The sequence below is a fragment of the Symsagittifera roscoffensis genome, chromosome 8 (assembly GCF_963678635.1).
Source record: "Symsagittifera roscoffensis chromosome 8, txSymRosc1.1, whole genome shotgun sequence".
Lineage (NCBI taxonomy): Eukaryota > Metazoa > Xenacoelomorpha > Acoela > Convolutidae > Symsagittifera > Symsagittifera roscoffensis.
Genome location: NC_087069.1, coordinates 16,075,195 through 16,099,062, shown reverse-complemented (window position 1 = coordinate 16,099,062; position 23,868 = coordinate 16,075,195). Strand labels below are relative to the sequence as shown.

Sequence of the window (23,868 nt, the reverse complement as noted above, 5' to 3'; positions counted from 1 at the left end):
TAAGCAGCCCGGGCTGCATCGTGAAACGCTGATCTTCTCTCCACTGGGCGCTCGTCCAATTTTCCCTATTATGTCTGTGATACCTTAAATGCTGCGTTAAAATCTTTCTTGTAGTTAGAAATGATGGCACCAACCACCGGGTCTATCCTCCAGGTAGCGGGTGTCTCTTCTGACGCTGGGCTTTCGAACGTCCTCTCCTGTAGTTTCTCTTACAATTCCTTGAGACGTGATGTACCCGCGCTGCCTTGGCTACCGCTAGTCGAAGTGGGCGTCAATACAGGCAGAGCTACATGCACTGACTGCAGCTTGGTTTGCCTCGAATCCAGAATTCACAAGTTGATATGAGCTCTGGAGAGATCTTTTTCTCTAGGTCTTCACTCATTTTCACTTGAGCAATTCTATCGAGGTTGGAATGGCCAGTTGCTCTGAGCGCCTCGTCAACCTTCAATTTCGACTCGGTTCTTGAACGCGTAATCAGAGATTCAACTGCGTCTTCATCTTTCGATCCTTGCTTTTGGCTGCTTCCTGACATAGTTTCTGGACTTGCTTCAGCTCGGATTTCAATTGATATCTGGTGGCGGCTTCCTGTTGTAGTTTCTGAACTTACTCCAGCTCGGATCTCAATTGAACCCTCTCAGGAATAGCTTGATTCCATTCGCACTGAACCCTCTCCAGGTCCCTCATCGGCCTGGCAGTGTCCGGGTAAATTGCCTCCGGCTGCTGCTCCCAAATCATGTTTGTGCTTACGGCGGTCATTCGACTTTCCATGTTCATATTTGGCCGAGTGGGAAGAGGAATAATCAGTGGTGTTGCTCAAGCCGGAACTTCTTGCTAAACCAAAACCCCTCAAGCCTCCTTTAGTTCTCCACGACAGCTATCTGGTCTATTCATGGTTCTAGATTCCGTCGCACGTTTAGCCCCATATCAAACGCGTCTCCATTAACGACTCTCCTTGATACTCTAGTAGCAAGATGGCTATCAACATCACAGCCATCCGCTCATCCACTTGAGAGTCATCCAGATCCGTTAGCGGCTGTTACATTTCATCAAGTCTCGGCTTCTTTAGTGCCGCTGGCACTGACTTCCAGAAACGATCAGCCATGATCAGAAAAACAAAACACTCAAGAAATTCCGAACCTTCATTACCGCTCAAGAGTACCAACCCAGAAGTTACCACTCAAGTATCTTAGCCAAATGTTATCAATCAAGAATGTTCGCTTCTTTTGTTCTCAACTATGTGAAGCTTAGGGTCCTTACTAATGCTTCTGCAATTCGGGTCTGACAGTTTCGCATTTCTGCTCTTTTCTGTTGATTTTCCAACTTCAATCTGAAAACAGATCTTTGTTTTAGACGTGTCAACTTCCTCATATTGAAATAGCCCCAGCTGAAAAGATTAAAAGGTTTTATTCAATTTTGATAAAAAGATCTGCTCTCATTAGTCAGTCAGATGCTTGCTCCATTGGGGGAAAGCATTGAATTTACGTGCATTACTTGGACGTCAATCCACTTCAACTTCATGCAGTTGGTATGTTTTAGAACTGTGTAAATTGGATCAATAATTAGCACCTAAATTATTTTTTTAAATGATTCTTACTTTACGTTAAAACCCCCTTGTACCCTCATCATGATCACTTATAGACAGGACTCTCGTCAAAACTCAATGCTCCCGTCAAGACTTAGTCAATTCTCAAGTAACACTTCTTGTATAGATGCGAAATGATCTCTAATTCAGTGAAGATCACGCGCGGGATGGCATATAGTTCTTATGAAAAGTTATGAAAAACTTTTTAACCTAGAACAGGCAGAGGCGTGAAGGTAACCAGGTCAAGTTGCTCAACTTTTTCCGACTTTGAATGTCGCGAGGCGCAGTATTCGGCTGAAAGTATGCAGTCGAGAAGCAGATTCTAGTTGAGACCAAGGCAGAAAAGTATACCCATTTTTGGTCGAGATAAAAGGAACCTTTCTATGCTGGGTTGTACAAAAAAGAAACGTTTGAGAGGTCGAGACATGAGAAAAATCATGACAAACTTTAGTCGAGAAAATGGAAACATACCGAATTTTGGAAGAAACGGACAAAACATAAACTGAGCACCTGAACCTCAGTAGGCGGCGCGTGTTAAAATCTACTGAACCAACCTACATAGGCCGAGCTGATAATAATAATAATCATAAAAACAAGTTGTTTCCAAACTAATAATATCATTATAATCACACGGTTCTTTATTCACTCATTTACAAAACTATAGATTGGGAGGACGCCATTGGGCTGCAAGAGCTTGTTTCGGGTACCTTAAGTCAGAAAAAATACAGATTGTTTTGCACTAGAAATTTCTCTGTTTTTATGCTTTTATAGTATAGATTATGGTTGAGATCTAGAAATCGAAAAAAAAAACATTTTCGTTGTCATTTCAAGTTAATGGGCTCCCCGGTACTTAGATTTTCGAAAAACTTTGAACGTCTCTGTTAACCAATGATCAATGTTCCTTGATTTTATGATTGAAATTGTTAATTTGTTCCATTGTAGTGGCTCTGATAAATTTTATTCAGTTTTGGACGAACAAGAAGGACATGATCGAGTAACTGCTGAAATGGTGAACTTCATTGGACAAGGCATCGATTGTAGCAGTAACCCATTAGATGGTTAGTCGTATCATAGCTAGAAAATCCTGTTTTCAGCGAAGCTAGTGGGGGTTTCATGAGGACAACTAGAAGGATCATAACTTCCCAGAGGGTCACTACTGTAATTTATCACCTATTCGACAAAAAGTGCGTGTTTACTGACAGCTTTTTGTCTACCTATTTTTTTAAGTCGACCAAATTGATTTTTTCTGAGCTCTGTCAAATTTTTCAAAAAACAGGCTAAGAAAGCATTTTATAGGTTTCAAGGCTTAATTGGAAACTTTTGATCAATCAATTGTGTTTTTTCGGCGCGTGCTGCCCCCTCAAATTTCGGATAAATTGACTCCAAAAGCCCCTTTAAAAAAATTTATGGTGAGTCAGCCAAGAATGGGTATCTAAAAACAGTTCAAAGGAAGGACCCTTCGGGTCGGCAGCCGGTCGAGTCCCAGAGATAACGGGGCGTCCCACGCCCCCTATCTAAATCTGTTACTGAGTGACAGTGCCTGTACGTACAAAATGAACAAGGGACAATTAAAATTTGTTGAGAAACTTGCAGGTGATAAGATTACTCTAGAGGTTCATTATCATATGATCGATGCAGGATGAATTCATTTTTATTTCTCATTTGAAAAAACCTATGTAATTTGTCATTAGGAGCTGACACCGTATACATTTGAGTCAAACTTATTACAGTATAAGTTAAACTTCATACAGTATAAGTTTGATACAGTATAAGTTTGAGTTAAAGTATTGATTGAGTATAAGTTTGAGTTCAACTTCTTTTATTTGTGTGTTATTGGTTCAAGAAAAACTATCCACCTGATATGACAGTAACTCTATTATTTCAGACGGCATCAGTTAATTAAATATTCTGGCCTTTGAAAATGGGAGCAAATTTATATTCGGACTTAATTTAGTTCTTTGTTTTGCATGTTTTTTCTTGTTTTCCATGCAAAATCAGAAAACAAAAAAATGTTGGGATGTGTTAAGAGCTGTAAAATTTTTTAAGTTGTAGTCTAATTTCGAGCAAAAAAGAGTGGTCCAGTTTTGTTCATTTTAGGATAATTAGGCTAAAAATTTGGTTTTACTGAAAAAAATGTAGTTAGTGAGCTTCTACTAGCGCTTCCTTAGCATCAAAATATTTCTAAAAAGCTAGGAAAGTTTTTGTGCTGAAAAGATTCTGTTTGTCATTCATTTTTGAAAACATATGTTAAAAATTATGTCCGATTCACTAATTGTCTTAGCGCTTTTAAAACTTTTGGTCACCAAGCACTAATATAGACACTTTGTTGAAGAAAAAAAAACACTTTTTGTACAATTCCAAGGTTGATGTCGAAACATTCGGTATTCGGTGACACTTGCACAGCAACCGCCTATCTTTGTTTGTGTTGTGACTTTGTCGGTTAACATTGGTGATCATAATGAAAAAATTCCAAAAAGAGAAAAAATTGTTACAATCATCTTACTTCTTTTTAAACTACAGTCAAAACATCATGCTACTGAGCTTAAAATAATGTTATGAAAAGTTTAGTCTTTTAATGTTCGTTAATTTCAACTGTATTAACATCTCGATCGCGGTCTGTCTCTCAGTCCTCTCTCTCTCTCTCTTCAAAAAGACATCAAAAATATCATTTAATCGATAAACTTGACAAAAGCGAATAAAAATCCGTATATATTTCTTACAAATCTATGGAAGCGAATCTGATTTATCATATTTAGATTATGTACAAGAAAAAAAAGCAAATGTACAATTTTTATTAGCATTTGGTTACAGCATGAAAGTAAATAGATACAGCTAAAGCATTTGATCACTGAATATTCATGAAGGTTTTTTTGTCAATCATCAAAAAGTTGAAGCATGATTTGCGCGAAAAATTTGGAAGCAGAGATCAATTGATAATTTTGTGTTTGCTCTGTTCGTCGGTCTACTAAAATCTATCTCTACACATACATCGCAAATTATCTTTAATACTAGTGCAGTTGAAAAATCCAAAATAGTTAATTGAATTTCGGGAATTTTCTAGAAAATAATTGATTTTATTGAGCGCTAATTTTTCAAGCTTAAGCAACAATTGGGCCAGAAATGGATAATTGCAGCAGATTTTGAAGAAGCAAACATAGCAAAAACTGAAAAAGGTAATATTAGATGTCACCTTACTACACTAAACTGTCTCAATCAGAGTTTTTTGTTACTTTTATAGGGGTACAAAAAGATAATTGTCTGATTTGTTGACTAAAATTTTTGTCATCTTCACATTAAAAAAAGAAAGCAAAAATCATCAGTAGTACCAGCGGTAAGTACGCTATTCGATTGATTGAGCAATAATTGAGGTTTTTTTGTTTTGTAGTGTTTTGTAATATGGAACCTGATCTAAACTATATTTTATGATTGGATAAATTAAATGTTTTACCAATGTAAAGTATTTAATATTAACCAATCATGATCCATCTAACTAACAACCCACTTATTTGTAAGTGCTGAAGTTACTTGTAATTTCAGCACCAGAGAGATTTGAATTTAACTTAGAAATTAGTTGGACTCTCCCGAGCACTTCAGCAGCCGCAATAAACCAGTATACCCTAGATCTATTGAGCCTAGCAGAGACTAGTTAAACAACCTGAGACTAGATAGTATAAGAGTAAGATTAGGATCGGTATTAGACTAAGAAGTTGCACGAATCTATCCGGCCGAAAATAAGATAGCGTGACGAGCAGACGGTGTACCCTATCCGAAATTACTCTATGAGTTATACACTCCAGTCCTAACTCATCTGGTGCGACCATAAGTCTCGAACAAGACCTTACTAGATTAGAATTAACCAAAATAGATTAGAAATTAGACAAAAACATTTACAAAATGTTATACGACAATAATTTAATTGAAATGTCTCTCCGACTCAATAGATCAGAGCCAATATTCCGAACCATAACAGAACTACCCGGAATTGGAAGAAGACCTCGAACCAAAGACGACATACGACAAAGTAGAAACTTGCCGTATAGTTATATGATAGTTCGGCAAAAGCCAGAACAAACTTTTATATTTCGAATATTACTTGCAATGAATTTAGATTTCCATTTGCAAACATAAAACCTTGAAGTTACTCTTCAAAATCATTTCAGGCGCTAAACAAAATTATTAATATACAATAACGATTGATAAAAAGATCTAAGATCGTTTTCCTAAAACTCTGCAGTATTATACAAAACATGTTTGAAAAATATTTATTGGAAAATAAAAATAAAAATTAGTAGCATGACAATAAATGGTTAGTAATCATAAATCATCCTGTTGTTCCAGCTTCATCACCTAAAACATAACAGCAATCATCAACTCACTAACATCATAAAACACTAAATCTTTCCTTTACACAAATTTAAAACTTTATTAAAACTTAAAGTCACTTAATTTAAAATCAGATCATCAAGGCTTATCCTTGGATCTTAAATCATTTTCTACTTAATTAAATTTCAAACTTGATCGTCAAGGCTTATCCTTGGATCAAACAGAACAACTTTGTTCTCCCCCACCCACTTAATTAGTGTCTAACGACCTCAAACGTCGATTCACTATCCAACCCTTTCTAAAAACCCAGGACTAATAGAAATTTTTAAACAAAACTAATCATTCAAATTAGGATAAACAGTGAAGAACTTCGGTTATTCATCCTTCACTTGACCCCCCCTCTTACCAGACCCAGGATAAATCTTAGACTTAGTAAGTTTAAAATAGTATCTAACGAACTACTCGCGTTCTAATTATACCTGAACCTTGTGGATCGATTTACTATTCTCCAACCCTTGAACACAATCACTACCCCTAAGTAAGATTAAGTAAGTTAACACCTTAGCTTATACTAGTCACGAGAAAGTAAAAATCATTCTTCGGAATCGATATACTTTTCTCTCCAACCCTGAACAAATAGACCCAGGTTAAGCTAACCAAAAAATCGTAAGGACTAACAGTTTAAGTAATTAGAATTCACTTAACAACTTTTTGCATCCGTCATCCTAAACCTTATGTCATTTAAAAACCTAGGAAATAAACAAACAATCGTTTTACACAATTGTGAAATAGATAACAAAAAATACGACCTTGTAATCACACCTCATACACAAACAGTTGGATACATTCGCACAAAACGACAAACACTAAAGAGGAAAATAATAACTAAACAAAGACAAATAACACGAAAAAGATTTTCAAAAAATCGAAACGCATTTTCAGAATCAGAAACCAACAGTTTAGACGAACTTTACAAACTAAAAGAATCAATAGATAAAAATTGCCCACTTCACGATCAATTATATTTTTCTGACTCAGAAACAACTTCAAATTCATCACAAAGAGGAAAAAGAAGAATAAAAAAGCAGTATAAACACAAACCAGTACATCTATACAATTGGAATCAACCAATTCGACACATTAATAATTACATATTAACAGTCATCGAACGGAAAAATGAGTTCAACGCACACCCCAGGTGACGAAACTCCAGATGATGATGAAATCTTTCCTTTTATAGTAGATGCAGATACTGATAGAGGACAACACATATTTTGTCAAAATTTACTCGTAAATTTATTTGAACCCGGAATCAGTCCATGTAAAACAGAGTTCCCCGATGTAAAAATCAAAAGACAAATCATAGATCACTATCTAAAAGATATATGCAACATAACACAACAGTATGGAATCTACTCTATAGAATTCACTTCCCCAAAACATAATAATAGAACATATACTATTCAAACACACGATCTTGACTTAGAATTTTCAAAAGTTTTTTCAGAATATATAAAAAGCATCCAATACCATAACTCACAAAGAGCAAACTCCATTTTCACCAATGAAGTTTTCGCAATAATATATAGTTATATTTCGATATTAGAAAATGAACTCCCATTAACAAATGTCTCACCGACAGAAACATCTAAACATTTAAGAGTACGACATGAAATCACACTACTCTCTAGTTATTTAAACATCATTAAAGAAAATTTCACGAAAGACGACGTTTCACAACATACCAAACACGATTTACAAAAAATTTTGGCATGGTTCATAATAGATTATTTCACACACAATATTGATTTAATTGCACAAGCAAGAAAAAATTTTAGACCCCAAAATTCGAACGATGATACCGCCATCACAGAACAATCAGATTATGTTTGGGACCCCGAATGGTCTCATCCCGCATTTATAAACTTTCCACAATCAATCTCAAGTCAAGCAATAGGTACAATATCTTACATAAGAGATTATGTAAGAGTAATACCATTAACAATTGATGCAACACCATTAAATTATAATACATTTTTACCCGATACACAAAATAATAGTTTAAACTCTACAGTCATACACAACGAAAACCTCAATGGAACTAGGAATCTTACTCAACAAGATATACAGACACCATCACACTTCATAAGAGAAGAAATTGTACACACAACAACTACACAACAAAGTATTTCACCAATACGCCCGAATTTAACAACACCAAGAAATACAAATCTTTCACAAACACAAGTAACCTTACAATCAACCGTTAAACCTTCGGTTGCTCCAAAATATTCACATATGGATTACCAAACATATAGACCCATGACAATACCATCAAAAACACGCAAAACATTCACTAGAAACAACTTTGCAGACCATAATTATAATTATACACATCCGTCAAAAACAAATTATCAACCACAAAGAAATTTTAATCAATATACAAAACCTCGAAACTGGGATAACCCAACGGCCCAATATAATTCCAAAAATTTTCAACCAAATCCTCCACAGGATCGCAGTGAAAATTACCCATTTTTTCAACAAAATAAAAATAAAAAACAAACATCTTATCAAATGGATTATTTATCCTCAGATGATGATTTCTTACAACCAGATATATTTGCACCAAATACTCAAGAATATCGTAGACAAGGAATACAGAGAACACGTACAAATCATAGAAATTTTTCTCCACAACCAATAGATGCACAACATCAACAACCAATTCAACAACCAAAATCTAATTAATACACAATCTTTTCAACCAATCCAACAACAAAATCCAATGACTGCACACTCGTATCAACCATCACAAATGCAAAATGAAATACCACTCCCATATTATCTTCAACAACATGAAATAACAAGAAACCAACTTTCAAATTTTTCTCAAATGCCAAATGCAGCAGAATCATTACAAATGACAATGAATCCATTCCTAATGGGTGGATCATCAATAACATCAAACAAACCTTTAATGGTTTTCACAGGAACAGACCCTGAATACTCTGTAGAAGATTATTTAAATGCAGTAACAGCAAACCTGATTTTAAACATTGGACCTGAACCAATTAATACGCCACTACATCAAAACTGGATACATCGACGCACAGCGTTGATACAAACAACCTTAGATGGCGCAGCCCAAAAATGGTTTTCAGTACTACCTCTAGAAATAAAATCAAACTGGAAAAGGTTTACACAAGAATTTTCAAAAATGTTTGACTCTGAAAGAAACAAACAACAACAAAGAGTTTTATGTAATGAAATTCGCAGATTACCAAACGAAACCATCAAACAGTTAGCAGTAAGAATCGAAACACTAGTTCGAAAAGCATATTCACTAAATACACACGACTATAAAAACACAAAGATGACAGAAATCTTAATGATGACCTTAACACCACAATTAAGGAAAATAGCAATAAAAAAGAGAGCATCCCATCCTTCTTCAATTCGAGAACCCGATTTAGATTTTAGAAAACTAGTAGACAAACTAGAACAAGCAGAAATCACGATGAAACTAGAAGAAACGGAAAATCTGAAATTACAATACGTTAACAAAATTGAAACGACTTCCACTAATATAAACAATATACAGGAATCAGAGACAGACCTCGTCGAAAAAATCACTGAAATACTTAATATTTACGAAAAGAACCCAAACTTTAAAGGCAAACCATCTTTCAAAAAATGGTGTAATTATTGCCGACGATACGGACATAGTATTTCCGAATGTAGACAAAAACAGCAAGATAGTCAAAATAAACCTCAAAAATACAAAGAACCAAATAAATCATTCTATCAATACATGAAAAAAGATCAAAATCTACCAAACAAAAATGTATACAGCAACAACAGTTCAGGAAAGCCACTTCCGAACAATACAAGTTATACAAGAAATCAATCCCCATATAACTCAAGTTATAGAGGAAGATCACCAGAACGAAGAAACACGCAAAATTCATCACAAAATCACTACAATAGACCAAATAGTAGAAATAACTACTCCAGATCAAATTCAAATACACAACGATTTGTTTCTAGATCTAATTCCCAATCAAGAAATAATTACTATCCAAACAACCAATCACGAAATTCATCATACAATAGGAATAGAAACTACTCCTATAATCGAAATAGAAGTTATTCAAACAACCGAAACCAGAATTACCCGAACAATCGATCAAGGAATAATTCATATAATAGATCGAACTATAACAGACCAAACAGCAATTATCAAAATAGATCGCGAAATAATTCACAAAACCGACATTCAAGTTATAATAACCGTTATAGAAATTATTCCCAATCACCACACCGGAATAATAATCACTATAATAACTCTAATAATCGTCATAGAAGCAGTACACCTAAACATCAAAGACAAATCAATCAAGTACAAGCTAACCCAGAAACAACATCAGACCCCCCAGGTATTGATGACACAGTAACTGATACGTTACAACTCAATCAAATAAATTGTACATCATCAGATTCAGAAAGTGATACAGAAAACACTCTTTCTATCAATATGATAAAAGTCGAAAATGACTATGAATCTGTCATTTATGAACAACCTTTTTCATCACACATATATGAAAATCAATCAGAATTTCTTCAAAATTATTACATTACACCCATAAATTCCACACCAACAACGCAAGAAACAAATGCAAAAAATACTACAGAACAACCCAATCAAAATGTCAAAACAAAATGCTTGAATACAAACCACATCTACCAAAATATACAAAAAGAACAACCCAAAGAAAAAATCTGGACAATACCATTTCTCTTAGAAAGCCCAAGAAACAAAAAATTTCAACCACCAGACCTTGAAATCGATTTTTTAATTGATTCAGGAGCAGAATCAAACATAATAAACATTCCCACATGGAATGAAATAAAAACTTTACACCCAAAGCTAACACCTCTTGAAACCTCTAGTAAGCTAGCAACAGCACAAGGATCAACATTGATAAACTACGGAAAAATTCAATTATTTCTCCTCCCCACCAGAACAATGGAACAAAGCAAAATTTTAAATAAGCCATTTAAACAAATATTCCATATCACTGATATTAAATATAATATCATTGGAATACCATTTATTTCGAAGTATATACCAACAATTAACATCCTAAATAGTAAAATATTAATCAAAGATAAATATACAAAAACAAAAGAAACATCCTTAACATTTTTTCAAAGATTAAATAAACAACCACCATTCTTTTCAAAATTCTATCCGATATTTAACCAACAAAGAAAACACTTGAAACCACTATCAGGAAACATCTATAATTTTTCAATCAAACAAGTTCACCAATATGATAAAGAACAAAACAAACAAAAATTTTATATGTCAGATTTTGAATTCAAACCTATTCATAAATTTTTCAAAATCACAATCTCTTCAATAAAATATTTGAAAAATTCGAATTCAGATATTATTTCTTTACATGTTTATAACAACACACCTTACCAAGTAACATTACCTTTAGGACTTTTAGGATATTGTGAAACCAACGCTACAATATCACCAATACACGAAAAAGCCTATCGCGTAAATAATATACTCCAATTACTGGATATTTGCCAATCTACAATTCTTAATGAAGAATTATCTATAAATAATATAATAAGTAGCGAAAACAGAAATACGGATTATTTCACAAAAACTCCATATTTCAAACCTACATTCAACATAAGTAACTACACAGAGGACCAACAGAAATTTTTAACAATGTTTAATTTCCAACATTCACAAATAACACAAGACGAATTCGAAAAGTTAGCCAAACAGCTAATTAAATATTCATCAGTCTATGCAACATCAAAATTCGATGTTGGCAAAATCAGTTCATCACTACATCTCCCATTAAAACCAGACGCAGTTTTCAAAAAACAGAGAGCAAGTAAAGTACCAATTCACTTACATGATAAAGTAAACAGATTACTCGATATTTTAGAACAGTACAATATTATATCACCAGTTAATAAAGAAGAACAACCAAAAGGCAACACATTCATCAACCCCGTTATCATTCTAGCTAAAGGAGAATCATTAAAAATCGTTCTCGACGCTAGATACCTCAATTCACTCATAGATGAATCAAAATGTAATTGGCCCATCGAACCAATACAAGTTATTTTAACAAAAATAAATGGCAAATACTTCACAACCGCCGACATGAATAGTGCATACAATCAAATGCCACTAGATGAACAATCACGACGTTTAACACAATTTGTTATCGGAAACCAACAATATGAATTTAACCGCTTATTCTATGGAATATCCATAGGACCAGCAGCATTTTCAGCTTTTATGAGCAAAATTTTTAGACCACTAATACTCAAGAAAAACGCAATCACCTATCTAGACGATGTTTTTATGCAATCACAAACAAAAGACGAAATGTTCAATGTTTTAGAAAAATATCACCAAATACTTCAGAACGAAAATCTGAAGGCAGCACCCGATAAATCACACTTCTTTTTGACAAGAGTTAAATTCTTAGGACATAACATAGAAAGAAAAACAATCACTCCACTGAAATCACGCATTGACGCTATTCAAAGACTTCAACCACCAACAAATAAAAAGAAAATCCAAGAATTCCTTGGAATGTTAAACTTTTTAAGTAAATATGTTTATAAAATGCAATTATATCTACGACCATTTTACAACATCCTTAGACAACAAAATAATTTTGAATGGAATACAGAACATCAAGCACGATTCGAAGAAATAAAGAAACTTTTAACTGAACAAATTTCAAACACAATTCCAGACCCTGATCAACCATTTTATGCAATGTGCGATGCTTCGAACTTTGGCATCGGCGCAGCACTATTACAATCACATAATGGTACAAATAAAATGAACCTGATATCAGCAAATTCCCGATTATTCACTCAAGCAGAGCTACGACTCTCAACTCTAATGAGAGAATGTACAGCCATAATATATACACTGACAGAATATGAATTTCTGATACTTGGATCAAAACATCCCACAGTTCTATTCACAGATCACAAACCAATCATTTTTCTTTTTACACAAAAGTCTAATCCAAACCACCGAGTTTACAGATTTCAATTAATTCTAATGAAATTTCCAAACTTACATATAGTTTGGACTGCAGGAAAAAATCTTGCATTACCAGACACCTTAAGTCGAAATACACCACCTGAATTACTTACACGAAAAACGACAGTTGAAATACCCAAAAACATAAAATTCTACCTTGCAGAAAACGAAACATCACCCCGATTAGAATGCAAATATGCAGTGAAAACTGATATTGAACAATCACAAATAAATAATTTACAACATTTCCCACTTTATTTAGATTGTCAAAATAATCATTATGAAGTTGACCTACTTGGAACATCAACTTTTAAACCAATTCCATATTCCCAATGGATAAAAAATAACACCCAACAAAAACGAACAAAACAACACCAAACTAAAAAAGACCATTTTCCACTAATAGAAAAAGAAAATTTAACTGATAAAATAAATTTATCAGGACCACAAACAAATGATTCAAAATACACAATAAATCAAGTTTTTGACCTTCATGACCCATTAGATACAATACCCTTATCTAAATTCGAAATTGAAAACATTTTTCTCCCTCCAACAGAAACAATTACAATTTCAACACTAAAACAATACCAAAATCTTGACCCAATAATTCGACAACTAAAATCATGGCACAAATATAAAACTAAACCTGTCAAAGCAGATTCAACCATTCTAGGAAACAAAACACTCCTCCGATACTTTCGTAAATTTAACAACACAACAATTAATGAAACTACAGACCTTTTAGAATACAACTTAAACGAATCCATAGTCCCCTGTCTTCCTTTAAGTATGATTCTCATCGCTTTTAATATTTCACATACACAAAATATTAAAGGACACTCTGGATCAGAAAAAACATATTCAAATTTTATACAAAATTTTTACTTCCCAAATGCACCAATCTGGACAAAAGTACTATGCAATGATTGTATAGTATGTCAACTAAATAAACCTTACCCAAATCAAAAACAAATAGCACAAAAACAAGATTTTAAAGGACAAAGTCTGTACTTTAATCACCGTATCTCATTTGATACTAAAGGCCCAATTTCACCCTCATCAGAAGGAAACTCCTACATTATGGTAATTGTTGACGCATTCACACACTATGTAGCACTTAACCCAGTACCACATTGTAATGCTTATTACGCATATACAACACTTTATGAACACTGGATAGCAAAATTTGGACTACCAGAAATTTTAGTCACAGACAATGGTACAGAATTCATAAATAATGAAATAATAACACTATGTCATTTATACAACATTAAACACAAACCACGTACATCTCATGCACCTTGGACAAACGGCTTAGTCGAAGGTATGAACCGTTCACTACAAGAATATCTTAGATGTATCATCAACGGAAATGATACAAAATATACCGAATGGTCAGCAGATGTAAAATTATTTCCCTTAGCATATAACTCACAAATTACGACAACACTAGGAATGTCACCATACGAAATGGTTTTTAACCAAAAGCCACGCAAACCAATAATGTTTACAGCAAATTCCCATAAAAACGCACAAGGTTATTGTCAACCAAATAAAGATTCAATTTGTTATAACCTACCTTTACATACACACGATGAAGATCATTTTCATCACCCACAAATTCTTAAATTAGCCTCCGGTACACACACCGAATGGATTTTAAATAGAGATAAGAAACACAATGAAATTTACCAAAAAATAACAAAAAAGTTATTACAAAGACAAAACATAAACGAACAAATCAATTCACGTTTTACACCAGCTTCCGATTTAAAAATTGGAACATTTGTTCTCATACCTAATTTTAATACTCAAAAAGGAATTTCTAAAAAATTACAACCCCTCCGAAAAGGACCCTACCAAATAATTGCAAGACCCACTGATGTCACATATAAACTTACCGACCCCAATAAAAAAGAAATCGTTCAGCACCGAAACAACCTATTACCTTACTACCCAAAAGAATACGCACTCCGCGAATTAACCCAATTATATTCCTTCACAGGATTAAAAATAGTTCAAAACGAACCACATCTGAAAAATACAGAACAAAATGATACCCCCACCGAAAATCAAAACACAAAACCAACAGCTACCAAAAACACTACAAAAAATCTAGACTATAAAGAATCCCAAAAGCACAGAAAAAATAGAAAAATGACAGAACAAATAATACCCCAAGAAGAAATAGACAAATCAGAACATAGAAAAACAACAAGACTCTGAAATCAACCACGTAAAAACTACAAAATGTTCATCCCCCAATCTAAAATATTAAAGAAAGTAGAATTTAAAAAGTAATTTTAAGACTTTATACTTCACAATCTTGAAACCTCCGTAACATTTTTCATTTCCATTTTTCAAAATAACATGCTCACAAGTACGCAATAATTCTAGTTCAAAATAGACCAATAGGATTCATCCAATCCGCCACTTTCTCTAACTCAAACTAAGAATCAATTAGACGAATAATCTAGAACTCCAGGCACATCTCTAACTATAACTTTACAACCTCCAGGTCAAAAATAAGCAAACCACTCTAACTTGACAACTAAAATAAATATCACCATAATACCGTACCCCTCCCTTATCTAATAACCCAAAGATCAACAATATTTCCCCAACTCAGACCACGAATACCCCCAAAACAAATTTGATAACTTAGCCTAAAGTAACAAAATGAAGATTTTAATTAGCCTAAAGCATAAAAATCTCACCATACCCCGGATCATTTGACAAACAAAAATAAAGAAAAAGACGACCTCCCGATCACCATGAAAATTGCCCCCAACAATTTTTACAAAACTCAACCCACTTGTCAAAAAACTAATAAATAATCCGACCACACTAGAAAATCGCCTCAAACAGCAAAAAATATTCGACCAAGAGATCATTTCTTAAATGCTCTTCTCTCAAACAGTTATTCAAATACTTATAAATTTTAAACATTTTTTTTTCAATACTTGAAGCCTTTATAATATTTCTTTTTGATATACTTGAATCTTTTCTAATAATCCTAATCATTTTTTGTAACTTTTTTTTAATTTTCTACACTACTCTTGAACTATTCCTTCAACTTTCCAAAACCCTTGAATATATCCACAGGTACGATTTCAACAACTTGTCTAAATGATACGAACAATTTTCAGTAGAACTGATATTTTTTTATTGTTTGTAATTTTCATAACATTTTTATCATCCCTCATTTTGACCATATGTAAATGTATAAAGAAAGCAATCATCACATTTGCCCTAGCAACAATTTTCCTAATTATTTTTTCGGAAGAATATTATAATAAACACAAATTTTCTCACTAAAGTAATAATTCAAAAAACTATCAAAAATTGCTACCCAACAGTCACAAAGTCAGTCTTCACCGACATCATCCCAAGATAACCCAACACCACCTTCAACTACTCAAAATCCTCAAACATCTACACGAATTTCTTTTCAAGATAATCCATACACTTTTGAAGAACGGCACGCTCGTTTATCTGAACCACTAGAACCAGTTCAACGACAAGCATCTCTAAGTGAACCAACATATAATCTTTACCCAACACTACCACAAGAACTGAGTAGAATACGAAACCTTAGTCAAAACCAAAACACAACAGAAATAAATAGACAAATTATACATCCTCGACGAAATAGAAATTTACAAACTCCCCGAGTTCATTTCGAAATACCTCAATCACCATCACAAACCACTCCAGAAAACACCACTGGTACCACACCAGAAACTCCTACACTTTTTTCACAACGAAGCACTTCAAGTCTACCCTCAGATTACTTAGGCTCAACACCAACATCTGAACAAGCACGAGAAAATCCTTTTAACCCCCCAAACCTAACATCACGACTGCCATATTGGACTACACATTCATTCACACAAGGTGAACCAAATTTAGTCAATGACCCCATAGACATCTCTACAGATACAACATCTTCATCACTACCCGAAACATTATCACTCCCATCAACACCATCAATTAGTCAAATCTCACCGCCACCTTTTAACTTAACTTTTCCAAACAACCTCGACGCAAGATACCGAGAACAATCATTAACAAATATTCCTTTAAGATTAGATTGGAATACATTCACAGCACCTCCACCATTATTTGGACAACATCAAGAAAGTAACCGCCTTCATAACTGGGCACTTAATAGATTACAATATCGCCAAGATATTCACAACGATATCCGTGATCACAATATTCAAATACTCCAACAAAACAGTTTACAATTAAAGTTTGAAATCACAGTTAAATTAAACAATATTACACAACATCCCTACCCATTAAACCCACCCAACATAACAGCTCAATCACTACCACCACCGTTTATAACTACTGAAGTAATATATAAATACGACAGATATACCAAAAACACAATTGGTTACATTACATTTTATAACCCATATTCAGGATTATCATACACATGTATATTCTAAAATTATTAAATTTTTTCCAACTCCTTTTTCTAGTAACCTCAAATCAAAACATAAACCCTTCCCCCCGTACAGGACCACAAGATTTATTAGTAACACATTACGATTACGAAGAAAATGAACAAAAAACACTACACAAATATGCAATAAATCAAGTATCACAATGTGAAACAGAACCACAAGCTATAGAAACTACAAATGTAATAGCAACACTCTATTCAAAAGCCCGAGCAACAACAGTTACAGGTTATAAATTCACAGCGACATTTTCCGAAAAGAAAGTACATTGTTCCCAAGTCTCCAACGGCAACAAAAACCGACTTGACCATGAATCATTCTATCAAAGTAATATAGAACGTCTTTTACATCTCAATCCCGACGATTGTAAGAATGAATTACTTAGACTAAACATCACACAAAATAAAAACTCCGCAAGAAAGTTAGTTAACTTTCAAGTTTTTTCAGACTCCGTACATCAATCACAACTTGAAAGACACCAAGGACATATAAAACTAGACGACAAATACCCGTATAACGGCGCACACGGACGATTAACCTATGACCTACATGATAAACATTGGATACCACACATTGGTATAAATAACCCATCAAACTGCAAAGCAGACACGAAAAATAAAGGATACCAAGAAATAATGTTTTTCGATTGGAAAATACAACTCGAAAAAATACAACTCACACGAGATTTATCTGATAATACAATGATCTATCAAGGAATCCGACTACCTTGTAAAAATGATCAAGGATATTGCGACCCTACAACAAGAACACAAGCAACAATTGTTTGGTTCCCCGAAGATACATGTACAACATTTCAAGTAGCAAAAATACATGCTCGTATGATAAAATTTCACGAAAAATATTTCATACAATCAATTCCTTATGAACAAGTCCATCCATCACGAAAACGAAGTTCTAATTTTAGAAACATTGACAATATAGAAAATAAATTGACACGTTTTCAAATATATCAAGAAACAGAACTCGCATGTAAATACAGGAATCCACTTCACAAAACACAATACTCTGAAATATTAGTTGAATACGAAAAAGGATTCGACATGACCACTGGCAAAGTAAAAATCGACCCATATGCCACAGGTCATCCTCTAAACGAAGGAACATCCTATATACCAGTTAATTTTGAAAAAAGCAACGGACAACCTGGTGGACATCTAAAACCTTATGACACCAGAAGCACACGCTTACAAGAATTATCACTAATGAATACTACATATTTCGGTAATATCCACTATGATATTCATTTGGATATGAAACTAGACTATACAATTAGCCGCATTTTTCAAGAAATGTCACTCTCCGAATTAGAAACACTACACCAACTATGCGAATTAGAAAGAACACAAATATTACAATCACTTGCACTAGCAGTATTAAAAATACCCTACGCAGGATACTTATTATCAGGAAATAGATCAAATTTTTTAGACTACGAAGGAAACATCTTATGGTTTTATACTTGTACCAAAAAAGTATCACCACTATACGTTTTTGAAGATAAACGTTGTTATAAAAGAATACCTATCTTTTATAAGAATAAAGTACATTTCGTGGATACACTTTCACGAAGAACCTATTTTTGGGATACCGCAGTCCCATGTGGATCAGAAAATAGCCACAATGTAGTACAACTAAACCCTGATGAAAATAAATATTATCTTCTCACTCCATATCCCACATTAATGCAATCACTCAAAAAATTTTCACCAGAAAGCATTCGCGCTATTGCTCGAAACCCAAATATAGACTTACAATCAATAGGAATATATTCAAAATCAGATATTCAACATCACATTAGAACACAACAATTCCAAGAATTATTAACACAAATGGATACTATACAAAGACAATCAATAGACCAAAATTTACGCAAACTTGCAGAAACCGCAGGTTTTGCCGATATCTACACACAAGACTATAGCGGATATTTTAAAGACATTAAAGATTATATATACCTAAACGGCGAAAAATACCGTCCCCAAGATATATCACCAATTAATATTTTTAGCTTTGTTACACTCAAGAATGAGATCCTCGATTTTCTAGGATGGCCCTACTACATCTTAGAAAAATTGACTATTTTATACGCAATGTTTAACTTTATTGGATTTCTTTTCTCACTTTTGAAAGGAATCTACAACACATGTGCTATACACACACAAGTAAACAGACAAGCAAGCGTAGCACGCATACTCTTTGCAGGATTTTTTTGGAATTTTTACCACATCTATAAACAAAATTCTTTTAGACGCACAAATAAAAGAATATAACACAAAAATAGCAACACGACAAAATACATACGACGAAGAACATAACAATGTCGACACACAGCCAACGGCACCACAATTACCACCCCTACCACATAACCATCCACTATCCCTAGTCCCACGTAATTTTCGAAATTTAGCAATCACACATAATCCAAATTTTCGACTCAATGCATCGCAAAGTCCCGTCCAACATATAATGACACATCAATCACAAGATGATAATACTTATGAACAAATTATTGAACAGCCCCATACCACCGCTTTTCAATCTCAAAATAATAATTTTTTTAGCCCACGATGAGCCGCCAACTTGGATCACTACACCGATCAAATTCCCATCCAACCAACCTTACCTCCCCAATCCCAATCATACCACTTTTTGCTTTTCCGCCACCCGATTTTCCATCTAGCAAGGTAACTTCAGGCATGAATTCCGACACTAACTCACATATTTCAGTTTTATACTCCATCTCACAGCTAAATAACCCGAATATTGAAACCCCCGATGAATTTGCCGACTCAGAACCCTCACCATCCAATAATTTTCATAACCCTTCTAATTTTTCTCAACCTCCTTTTCAACCCATATTGTCAAATTACCCTGACCCAATCACTCCCACACCCTCTTATGCTTCCCAAGTTACCCCAACCTACTCCTCATACCATTCTGACCAATCATCTCATTCTCCAGACACACCCCGAATCTCCCCAGAGCTAGATAATTTTATTACCCTCCAACAACAATCCTACCACCTTAACACCCCGACCATAAACCAAATCTCTTCCACTACAAATTCATCCAATCCCCCTACACCCTCTTCAAATTATACTGAATCATTAACACCATCATCCACATCCACTATATCTTCACTAAACACTAATAGAGCTTACCGCACTTTTAAAAGAAAATTCCCCAACCATCCTTTCCCAGCAAAACCAGGAACAGCCCGTGAATACATCAACCACCCCCAGCATACTAACACTAAAGAATTTTTAGCTATCACTTTACCCTCATTTCCACAATACACCTTAAACACCCCTCACGACGCTAACGAAACACGCAACTTTGTAGATGAATACGTTTTAATGCCCACTCTCTCTTGGACCTCATACTATCATTTCACTAACCCTCTTTGCTTACCTTTATCCAACACTTCCATCGATATAGAACGAAACAAAGACATGCTATATCGACTAACTACACCACTAACCGCTAGACAGTTTACTTACGTTGGATATGAAAAATCACTAAAAATACACACTGCACCAAGAGCTAATGAATATACACTAGAATACTACGATCACAACATCATCAGAGCTAACCAAGATCAATTCTTAGACGACGATCGCTTCGCTAATCCACAAATCACCGAGAAATTTTTCATCAAGACACCATATGTATTTACACTAAACATCTTCGACCGAAAGTTTGATCACATTATTTCAGAAGCACTAACACACACACAAGCATACGAAAGTTTTAAAGAACGCTTACAAATCTTTTCACTAACCTTTCATTTCCTTGCACCACACGAAAGAGATTTGCACTGCTCACATGATATTATGTTGCGCACTAAACAAACACATACATACACTTACTATCGTTTCATCCAAAATCACTTTGACCTTCACACACCCTCTAGACAACCACACCATCGTTTTCAATTCATCAATTCAAAATACACTTCACCGTATTTCCTAAATTTCACATATTGTATTAAAGACACTAACCTCCATGGTATTCTTCGTAACTATGACCCCATAACCCAAATGTACATTTTCTGCCCCATCACCAAGACCTTCAACGCCGAAGAATCCCGACCCTTCCTTATCCCGCACGAGTTTGTACAGCCTATAGAAATCCCAATTTTAGAATTCATCCACAACACTAAATTTAATCACAAATTATATAACTTAATCCAAAACACACCTTATGAGTTTGCAGTAGGCACTGAAGAACTAACCACTATTAAGGCACTTCAATTGCTTTGGCCACTGCTTCAGACTAAAAATATCATCCGCATTTTAGCTAAACTACTAACAACTTCAGAACTAATTCACGACATCTTCCCCCACGGTTTTTTCCCCGACGACTAACAGGCAAGTATGAATTAAGTAAATATTACTAACTAATTACAGTATTAAAAACTCACCATTCTTTATTCATGTTTTCCTTAGATTTTTAGCTTTCATCCGACAATCATCTACAAAAACCACAAAAGAAACAATAAAAATCACAATTTTCATCAAACAATTTTAAAATTCTATTAATCTCTTACACTTATAAATTTCTAAATTTAATATCAATGCAGTAAAATTCATCTATAATATTTTCCCCCAAAGCAGTAAATCTAATTATGATGAAAATTTGTATCTTAATATTCCCCCATGACTAGCAGTAAATTTCTAAATTCTATGTAGTAAATTAAATAAATGCAAATGCAGTACTAACCTTTTGATATTTTCATTCATTCGCACAGAAATTCTATCCACACTCGCACAGCTCGCCCACGAAGAATTGTTTAAAATAATGAATTTCAGTTTCAAGTTTTCACACTCAACAACTCTAACATAAAATAACATGTTTCAAATTTTCCTTTAACCCGGTTGGAAAGGAATCATATACTAAACAAAACTAACCAACGCAGCTCACTAAATACCACAAATCATAGAATAACAGCATGACTTAGAAAAGGAAACCAACGGTACCCAAACCGGATTAACCCAGTTTAAAACTGGATAATTTATTCTTTTGAAGACTATTACAAAGTCTTAGAAAGAAATAATAAAACACAAAAAAGTCGAAAGACAAACCCATACCACAAACAATTTGCTTTTTGGAAAAAGTACATAACCAACAAGACATAAGTAAGACCACAACAAACCCAACATAAAACGTTGTCACATAACAGGACCCCTCACAAAAACCGCATGAAATCATACTCCCACTCCTGGCCTAACCCACCAGGAAGGACGTCCTGAGCATGCTCTATAGCCGGCCTAACCCACCGCGCTACATCCACGCTTTGTGACCACACCTTTATTTTTAATAAGAGCTACTCAAGGGTGAGTAACTCTTCAAAATAACCGAACTAAAACAAAAAGCTTTTGTGAAAACAACTAACTAAAATCATTATTAAAAAATATTAAACTAATAAAAGTTTTATAATATGTAAAATCACATGATGCAATATATAGATCAGAATACAACACCAAGGACGAACATCAAAAGACAAGACGACCCCACTACACTCGAGAGAGAATGACCAACTACAATCGATATGCCGCTCACAACCACAACTCAAAGGATTTTGAGTACGACTTGACTTCGCAGAAAAGGACTTCATTGAACTAGACCAATGACCACCTCGATGTTCAAGTATACGTACAGATCCGAGTAACCAGGCATCCCCTCCACGCACAATCTCCACACCATTCCCAAGCTAGATCAGACACAAAAGAAGTTCTCCACGAAGAACAGAAAAACCTGACATAGCCAACCATTCTGAAATCAGATTTGAGTTTGTTGCGAAGACTTAGTCGTTGTCACAAGAAGAACACAACGTCTTATGTCTCTAACTCCAGCTTCCTGGAACTTCCTTAACAAAAAGGAAACAGAAGAAATATGATGTTCGCCAAATACCAACGTCCATCATCCATCCTTCGAATTGCAGAAGAACTATTCTAAAAAACTCTGTAAAACCCGGATGGGTGGAACCTGATCTAAACTATATTTTATGATTGGATAAATTAAATGTTTTACCAATGTAAAGTATTTAATATTAACCAATCATGATCCATCTAACTAACAACCCACTTATTTGTAAGTGCTGAAGTTACTTGTAATTTCAGCACCAGAGAGATTTGAATTTAACTTAGAAATTAGTTGGACTCTCCCGAGCACTTCAGCAGCCGCAATAAACCAGTATACCCTAGATCTATTGAGCCTAGCAGAGACTAGTTAAACAACCTGAGACTAGATAGTATAAGAGTAAGATTAGGATCGGTATTAGACTAAGAAGTTGCACGAATCTATCCGGCCGAAAATAAGATAGCGTGACGAGCAGACGGTGTACCCTATCCGAAATTACTCTA

At 34.3% G+C, this 23,868-nt stretch overlaps 1 protein-coding gene across 1 annotated transcript in view; it reads right to left on the bottom strand.

The window, feature by feature from the left end:
* Positions 1-634: 634 nt before the first annotated feature.
* LOC134853488 (uncharacterized) overlaps positions 635-23,868 on the bottom strand; it is a 142,630-nt gene continuing 119,396 nt past the window's right edge. The window contains exons 4-5 of the mRNA XM_063869488.1: positions 1,284-1,384; positions 635-831 (exon numbers count right to left, since the gene is read on the bottom strand). Coding sequence (XP_063725558.1) covers positions 635-831; positions 1,284-1,384 — 298 coding nt within the window. The remainder of the gene's footprint in view (positions 832-1,283; positions 1,385-23,868) is intronic.